This window comes from Nilaparvata lugens, unplaced genomic scaffold (assembly GCF_014356525.2).
Source record: "Nilaparvata lugens isolate BPH unplaced genomic scaffold, ASM1435652v1 scaffold2016, whole genome shotgun sequence".
In the NCBI taxonomy this organism is placed as follows: domain Eukaryota; kingdom Metazoa; phylum Arthropoda; class Insecta; order Hemiptera; family Delphacidae; genus Nilaparvata; species Nilaparvata lugens.
Window position 1 is genome coordinate 19,552 of NW_024090271.1, and position 8,338 is coordinate 27,889.

General features: G+C 37.9%; 1 protein-coding gene across 1 annotated transcript; it reads left to right on the forward strand.

Annotated features, from left to right (window-relative positions):
• Nucleotides 1–572: 572 nt before the first annotated feature.
• On the forward strand, nucleotides 573–6,998 carry LOC120355478. The gene is made up of 2 exons (XM_039443898.1): nucleotides 573–1,180; nucleotides 5,989–6,998. The coding sequence occupies exons 1-2, from the start codon at nucleotides 602–604 to the stop codon at nucleotides 6,013–6,015; spliced, it is 606 nt and encodes a 201-aa protein (XP_039299832.1). The 5' UTR covers nucleotides 573–601; the 3' UTR covers nucleotides 6,016–6,998.
• The last annotated feature ends 1,340 nt before the right edge of the window (nucleotides 6,999–8,338 follow it).

Sequence of the window (8,338 nt, forward strand, 5' to 3'; positions counted from 1 at the left end):
GATAATCACCCGATTTGCCAAACAATCAATTATCTACTACCGTGAGAAAACTGTACAATCATTTCATTTACCGCGAGTATGCAGCCGATCAATGAAATAAAATTAAACCTAATTCACCTACCTAAATATATTTAAGATTACGAGGTTAATAACATAATTTAATGACTAATCTAGTTGCGCAAGTTATTTACATTCCGGAATTTCTTCTATATACATTATATTGTCACGTAACAAAATCTTTGACTAATAAACCCTTCATGAAGCCGTAATGAATCCTTCTAACAAATACGGTGAATATCTTTATCATAACTCTTTTTCTCTTTTCTCCTTCTCATTCATTAGGAATCATCTCGTTGAGTGTATAGTGACAAGGCTATAGAGTGGTGCCATACTCAAAAAAACTTATCCCATTGGATAAGGAGGAGGAGGAGGATGAAGAGGAAGAGGAAACTATGTTACCTGTATCACAAACGACACTATCCGAAAATACTATATTGGGCAGTTATATTTTGAGATGGTTGAAAAAAGAAAAGGAGATTGATCAACATTTTGGACCAAGAATCAAACATTTAGTGGAAAATATTTTCTGGGTAGCAAAGTAATGACATTCGACAATGATGGTAGTGAAATAATTCTAAGTAATCCTAAAAGAGATGAACAAACTGGAGAATTAGGTGTACGCAAGTTTTCAGTTACACAAGGACTTTGCGAGCTGATTTTCATGAAAAATCCCTACATATTTCTAGTAACTGAAAAAGATAAACGCATTTACAGACGAATTCTTAATTGGACTAATGTTTATAGAAAAGGTTATCGTACCGATGGCAAAATTGCTAATTACAATCAAATCAAGTATAAGTCAATAATTAAAAAAATACTACAACTCGCCGATGAAGCTACTCCAAAGAAACCATCAACAACAGCTGATGATGATGACCTTCTAAAAAAATCATTATCACCAGCAGCGGTGGCGGCTCGTACACCATTGATGCAGCAGCAGCAAAAGAAAGTACAAGGTCGAGGATTGAAAACTCTGTACAATATTGTTCCAGACAACAGTGACAATAATACATTCATCGACTACATTTACTGGAATAACCCTAATGAGTTGGTTGATAGGCTCCACCTGCTTGATGAATCACACGCAGTTGGCAATACTGGTCATCAAAACGAAATCAATTCAATTTTAGAAGAACTAATTGAAAATGGATATATAGAGGGCATTGCACCGGCACCAATTTAAGTGACGCGGAGGAGGAGGAAAAATGTGATGGAAAGGGGTTTTAACAAAAAAGAAAAGGATGCGATTAGGTGGAAATGTGTTCAGTTGGTTGGTGACTTTTATAGTGAAATGAGGTCTAGTGCTCTTCAATATTATCGTTATTGTCGTAGCAACAACATCATCAGAAGAAGAAGAACAAGTAACCAACTGTTAACAGAAATGGATCCTATTGGAAACATTAATATCCGTGGCAGACGAGTTACTAATGTTGGTAATCCGCGTAACAATAGAGACGCTATCAATGTAAATACGTGTAAACAGTTGATTGAGCAAGCAATTAAAGAATTTACATCTTCGCCATCAACGCAATTAACAGAAGAAGAGATGATTAAATCACTGTTGAATAGTGAAACACTAATGGAAAGAGTGAGAGAAATTACAGTGTCTGCGTTTGCAATTATTGCCGATGCAATTTCAAAGGAATTGTCACACGATACTCTACATCAAGAGCTTATAAAAGAAAGACTCATTAGCAGAATGCAATAAATACAGCACTTATCGATTGAAACAAACCATTTGATGGCTGTCTTTGGAAAGGGGAAGATATTGAGTACTTGTTCTTCTTCTTCTTCAAGTGGTGGAGGAAAAAGTCACTCAAAAAAAGGACGTGGAATTCTGAGTGATATTTCTGGTGCAGTTGGAAGTGTTATAAATAAATCCATTGACTTATTACCTGTGGAACTCCACATACCAGGTAAAAAAAATATTCTCAACAGTATAGTGCAAGATAAGCTGTAGTCAATCTAGATATAATAATAATTATGGCGATATGTTTTTGTTTTTTTTTTAATTTGTAGGCTACTGCGGACCAGGGACAAAATTAGCTAAAAGATTAGCAAGAAACGACCCGGGTGTAAATAAATTGGACGAAGCTTGCAAGAAGCACAATATTGCATACGCGAACAGTAGCGACACAGCAAGCAGGGCAGTAGCTGATAGGGAGTTAGCAGAGCGTGCTTGGAGCAGAGTAACATCTTCAGACGCGGGTCTATTGGAAAAAGCAGCGGCATTAGCTGTAACCAATATTATGAAAGCAAAATCAACTTTTGGAGGCGGGATGAGTCTGAGAAGAAAAACAAGAAGAAGAAAAGCAAACAGACCAACAAAACTACACAGTACGATAAGGAGAAAACGGATGAGGGGGAGGGTAGTGTCAGGTCGAGGAATCTATTTGAGATGTCAACCGCAGTTACAGCCATACATGGTGAGAGGAAGAGGAGGAGGAGTGGGGAGGAGGAGCAGCAGAAGGAGAAAATGTCATCATCCACATTAAAAACTTCGATAATAGCCTTACCAGACAGAGCACTTAGCGAAGCTGATCTCTACAAGTATGCTTGTATTTTACGATTGAAAAATTTTCGTGGTGTCTTTATGCGTAATACATTACCTCTTTGTGGACCACGAAGTCAAGAGTGCGCGTGTATAAATCTCGATATACTAGGTGGACAAGGAACACATTGGGTGTGCTATGTGAAGAAGGGCAATGTTGTTCACTACTTTGACGCTTTTGGCAATCTTAGACCACCACATGAATTTATAGCCTACATGCGTCGTGGACAAACACCGGCCACAACAATAGAATACAATTTAGAACATAAACAAGAGAATGTTTACTCACACATTTGTGGACACTTATGTTTAAAATTCCTTGTAGATGAAATATATGGCACTCATTTTTTGTAATCTCAATATTATGTAAGTTTGTAAATGAATAACCACAATTTTATGTAAGTTTGAAAATGAATAAAATAAAGTGTGTGTGTTTAACTTAGTTTTTTTAACAACTTACCTATTCTTTAGAATAAGAGAGAGAGAGAGAGAGAGACTATCCTCACTCACTATTGATTTTCCGCAAAATCTAGAATATAAAAACACAATGCATTAACAGGTGTTGTCATTGAGTGAGTCAACTTTGACATAACAAGATGCTTTGTTTTGGCGGAAATAAGCCTATTTTGGTAAGTGAGTTTTATCCGCCAATAGATACTAGAGATGATGAGGAAGGCAACAATGGAGGTTGGGAGCTAGGATTGCTCAGTTTTACATGCAATAACTCAATTCCAAATGTAGAAAATGGTTTCAACAATAGGTTGGAATTCTTGACCAAAAAACCAAAACAGAAACGAAGTAATAGTACTATTAATACTAATACTACTGCTAATCGAATAGAACTTACACATGACGAAATTCTCGGTATTGGCATGGTGGATAGTTATTCGCTGTGGAGTCTACCTTCAAAAACATCACCGTCCATAGGTGGTGGTGGTGGTGAGGAGAAGGAGAAGGAGAAGGGGGGAAAAAAGGAAAAAGTGACTAAGAATAAAGAACAAGATGAGATTAGCATAGGAGGAGGAGGAGGAGAAGGAGAACAATGGCAAAGTATTTTTCTTCCAGAAGGCAGTTTCGAATTTCAAACAATAAAAGATTTATTAGAGTCTAGATTGAAAGAGCATGGTGTTAAATTAAATCTTGCACTAGATCCCTCCACAATGAAATGTTCTTTCAAATGTGATTGTCAATTAAGATTTTCATCGGACAACTCAATAGGTAAACTGTTGGGAGTTAAAAGTAATAGAATTATAGAACCTAATTTAGAAGCAAAAAGTGACGTAGCAATGAAATTGGATAGACCTAATGTTGTACGTGTACTGTGTGATATTGTTCACGGTTCATTCACAAACGGTGTACAGGACCATGTTCTCTACGAGTTTTACCCTATGATTGATCCTGGCTATAAAATAGCTATCGTAGCAAACACTGTAGTCTATTTGCCTGTGGACAGCAAACGCATAAGTTCTATTACATTGCAAATTGTAGACGAAAGTGGACGACTAGTTAATTTTCGTGACGAACAAATCAATATTACTCTTCATCTGAGAAAACAGCAATAATGGTACTATTGTTTGTTAAACGACTTGGTGGTAATTATAGGCGAGAAGGAAGAGAAGAAGAAGAAGATTCTACACGACTATTGGATTTGCCAAATATTAATAATAATACAGGAACGACTAACAAAAACGTCATTCGTCTGCCAGACACTGCAGAGCTAACATCTAAAAGTATTAATTATCTACTAAACAGAGGACATAGCGTAATTAGTACAAAAAGAACAAAGTGAATAAGAAAAAAAAATGTCAATTTTGGATGTAAGGAGAAGCGGACCGTTTTCAGACGACAGCATTACCTCTTATGATTTTCACACTCATGCACCCTACAATAGAAGTTTTGCAGCCAATGATGAGATCAAATTATGTGTGCAACAAACTGATTATATACTCTCCCATCAGAGAGTTCTCTTCACCCTGGTCTCCATAGTCATCATCATCATCTCATTGTCAGAATCATCTCCAGCATCATCATCATCATCATCATCAGCATCTTCATCTCTCATAAATTTATATAAATTTCCTCTTATTAGTAATGATTTTATTTTTGCATCTCTTTTTTTCAATTAATTTTATCTAAATTCGCATCATATTATTCAGATTTTGATTATCATTTTATTATTTTTATTTTATTTTATTAGTTTTTAGTTTATTAGTTAATTTTTTTTAGTTTATCACGCTTAGTTTTATAACTTTATTCAGTTTTGTAGTTTGCTTTTTTTGTTATTTTTATTATTTTCAGGAGTATATTTTATTTATTGTGTTAAAATATATATTTTTAAGAAATTGATGTATTTTCTATTGTTTTGATTGGGGAGCAATTTTTGGGGCTTGCCCTGTATGCGCCCATATGTAATTAAATAAATAAATAAATTATCTTCACTTGGAATTTACACTACTACAACAGATGGAAAGGCAATAAATACAGCAGCATGTGTACCAGGATTTTTCGCTTTTCTATTTTCTGAAATCCGTTATGAAATTAATGGAGCTGAGGTTGATAGTACTCGAAGTCCAGGCATAACTACACTTTTGAAAAATGCTGTCACTTTTGAAAAGATGAACAGGAGAAAATGGAGAATTCCGGCTATTATTACAATTCTACCAACGGATTTAAACCATTTTCGGTGAATGGAACAGACACAAATATTCTCGATGTACCACTACGCTATCTGATGGGTTTTGCGGAAGACTATAGACGTATTATGCTGAATGTCAAACAAGAATTAGTGTTGAGACGAGCTGCCAACGATATTGATTGTCTTAATACCGACGGTAAAATTGACATTAAACACCTAGAGTGGAGGATACGTACATTGAGGTTTCTGATGAAGCAAAACTTTCTCTATTGAAAATGGTTAGAGATGATACACCTATACAAATGTCATTCAGGCATTGGGAACTTTATGAGTATCCGTCTGTACCATCAAGCACAAAGCATTCATGGAACGTGAAAACTGCATCACATATGGAAAAACCAAGGTATATTGTGTTGCGTTGCAAACTGCAAGACGTGGTGTTACGACAAAGAATGCTTCTCATTTGATAAGTGTAAAGTGAAAGATGTACGTGTTTATCTTAATACACATCACTTTTCCTACGAAACTATTAATGGGGATGATTCTCGAATGTATAACATGTACACACAATTCAATGGAACCTATAATCACGGAGATACACGTGCCGGAATTCCACTCCTACCAAAGTCTGCTCTACAAAAGTTGCCGTTATTTGTTTTCGATTGTTCACGACAGACAGAAACGCTGAAAACCGGCAGTGTGGACATAAGGGTTGATTTAGAAGCCAGTGAAAATATCCCAGAATCTACACGTGCCTATTGTCTCATGATCTACGATGTAATTAAAGAATACCGCCCCTTAACTGGAACGGTTCATTCGGTCTGATAAAGTAGTAGTAGTAAGATTAAAAAACTTTTGAGATTATTTAAAAAATATAATGTGATTTGTAAACACAAACAATGTAATTGAAAAAAAATTGTGTTGTTAATAAAAAAAGGGGGCTATAAAGCCGAAAAATCTAATTGTCTTTTTTTTATTTTGTCTAACCAGCTATTTAGTGTATGAAAAGTAGAAGGAGGTAAAGTGTGTTCAATTACATTATGATGATGAATCCTATTAACCAGGCCGCCCATTAGAGAAATTAGAATAGTGGGGTTCTTCTCCATTTCTAAGATTTATAAGATGCCAATCAGTGAAGCCTTCAGGCGTTAGAGGATAGGGCACATCCTCTTGGCGCTGTGGTTGTATTGAGGGTAATACGAGCCTGTTGCGTGTATAATCTTCATCTTCTTCTTCATAATGGAAGATCGGCTGTCTATAGGTGGAGAATGAGGTGTCATTACTGTTAGGGCGGGAGGTGCTGCCGCGACGTCTAGGGTGGAAGGAGGAGGCGGAGGGTGGGGTCATGCCGCGACGTCTAGGGTGGAAGATGGAGTAGGAGGAGGAGGAGGAGGAGGAGGCGGAGGGTGAGGTCATGCCGCGACCTCTAGGGGGGTAATATCTGTTAGGGTGGGAAGTGGAGGTGTTAGATGGTGAATCGATTGAAAAGAAGGGGGTGCCAGTTAGGTTTAGTGGAACCACCTTTTGAACGGTATTAAAATAACGATTTTTTTCCCAGCAAGTGCCATTTAAGTCAACTTGTACTCCAACATCTTTTACCCTCTCTTCTTCTTCTTCTTCCACCACCAAATCATCTGCCTGTGCTCCGTTTTCTTCTTCTTCCACCACCACAATTTCGTTTACTCTATTCATTTTTTTCTCCTGAAAAAACAATGCATGTGAATCGTGAAGAACAACACACACACACACACACACACACCACACACCCAAATAAAAGTAGTGCTAGTAGGTGAGAACATATTATTATTAGTTTAATTACATGAGATGATGAAGGTGATGGTAAACTGCTTTCATCCAGGCAGCCCGCCGCCGCCGCCGCCGCCGGCCATGATGAGGGGGGTGGGAGGGAGGGAGGGGGAAAGGAAGGGCTTGTGCTATTAAGGCGATTGCTTGATGCTAAACCAGCCATCAATCGGCCTCTTGCAATATCTACATTTTCTTGAACTTAGCAGGCATAATTTGCATGCTAAGTGCATGCAGGGGAGTAGGAGACATAAAAAGTTGTCAACTATCCTACACATTGAACACACACTAGTGACATGATGTCGATGGTCTGGCTCATCGGGGTCAACATCATCCAGACTATCTACATCATCATCATCGTCTTGTGTATTTTCTGTGAATAGCTGACTCCTTATTTGCACGTTTCTTCTTAAAAAGGACATAATTCTCCTCTCCTCAAAGCTATCGGTGTCTGGTGCTGAGGAAGTGGTGGAGGTGTGTGGTAGGTTGATTGGTGAGGAAGGCAATGAATCAACATCATATAGTGATGTTGTTGTTCTATCACACCTGGTGTTTGGTGCTGAGGAAGTGGAGGTATGTGGTAGGTTAATTGGGGAGGAAGAAGGTCGGGGGCTGGAAGTCGGGGATGAAGGTCGAGAGCTATAGGGAGGAGGTGGTCCATACAGAGGAGGTGGAGAATGTGAATAGGGTGGGAGGTTGGATGGTGGCTGCTGCTCCTCATTATTGTTCATGTCTGGAAAATGACATACACACACACACCTTCATCAAAATGCAACACCAGCAAAAAATCAATAAAAGTTGTTGACAGAGAGAGAGAGAGAGAGAGACTGGGTCAATGAGACACTTATTAGCAAAACAAAAGATCAATAAGATGACTTACTTTGTTTGGAGATGAAGAGAGTGATTGCTGCTGATTGTCTGTACTTAAAGTGATCGCTCACACACAAAGTAGCCAAGTGGTTGTCTAAAGTGATCACTCACACACAAAGTAGCCGAGTGCTTTCAAGAGAAGAGATCACACATACAAAGTAGCCTACTGCTCAAGAGAAGAAGAAGAAATTGAGTGTTTAACACCTTTTTATAAAATATTGGCATAGATGAGGTGGAGACAGGGGTGGGCGGGCGGGGCGCGGCAGGCAACGTCACCACCAGTTAAAATTCTGTTGACGCGTACAGCTTTTTTAATTCTGTTGACATGTACACAGCTTTTTTTAATTCTGTTGTTGTGTGTTCAGCTTTTAATTCTGATTACATGTACAACGTGTAATACCCATAATTGGTCGGGGGGT